The 684-nt window shown below is 57.0% G+C and overlaps 1 protein-coding gene across 1 annotated transcript; it reads left to right on the top strand.

Annotated features, from left to right (window-relative positions):
* Positions 1-345: 345 nt before the first annotated feature.
* CTAM01_10273 (uncharacterized protein) lies at positions 346-684 on the top strand (the record flags this gene model as incomplete). Its single annotated transcript, XM_060526289.1, has 1 exon — positions 346-684. The coding sequence occupies one exon, from the start codon at positions 346-348 to the stop codon at positions 682-684; it is 339 nt and encodes a 112-aa protein (XP_060379062.1).

The raw sequence follows: 684 nt of genomic DNA, 5'->3' as shown, positions 1-684 counted from the left end.
GGGAGGTGGGAGAAGTCCAGCCCGCGCGACCAGGGACGGGGAAAGAATCAGAAAATTTGACTGGCCAGGACCGGCAACGCACGAGGGGGGCACTATGGGAAGGGGGGGGTGTGCAGATAGGCGCAGGTGGGGGCCTAGGGTGGGGTGCGTGTCGGGATATCCAGTACGTGCCTTCACAGCCTCCCCGGTGTACTGCCGTGCTGCTCTAGGTACTGTACGCAGTAAGGTAATCTGCGGCCTGCCTCTAGGAGTTCCATCTCAGTGACCAGTCGCCAGTGTGCTCTGCGTTATCGCTCGCCATATCCAGCTAGCAGTCTGGCGAGATCACGGATCTACTTGCTGAATATGCATCTTGTCGTCGACGTTGCGGTACCAAGACGGCAAGGACCCAACAATCCCATCTGCTGGGCACGGCATCTGGCTGACCTGTCAACCGTGCCGAGAACGCTGGGCGCTGTATGCGGAGGCGCTATCGTGGATAAGACGGCACTGCTGCTGCTCATGATGATGATGATGATGATGATGATACCAACCTATGACCTTGGAAACCTGGCAGAGAAAGTAGGTGACGACGTCAGCTATCAACACACATTCGACACTTTGTCGATGGACAATCGCCTGCATAAATTTCTTTTCGGCCCCCGAGCGCGGTTACGTGGCAGAAGGCGTCAAAGAGCGTGCTAA

The sequence above is a fragment of the Colletotrichum tamarilloi genome (genome assembly GCF_030869305.1).
Source record: "Colletotrichum tamarilloi strain Tom-12 chromosome Unknown Scaffold_46.1, whole genome shotgun sequence".
NCBI classification, from domain to species: Eukaryota; Fungi; Ascomycota; class Sordariomycetes; order Glomerellales; family Glomerellaceae; genus Colletotrichum; species Colletotrichum tamarilloi.
Note: the sequence above shows the minus strand (reverse complement) of the source record. Positions and strands in the feature narration are given on the sequence as shown.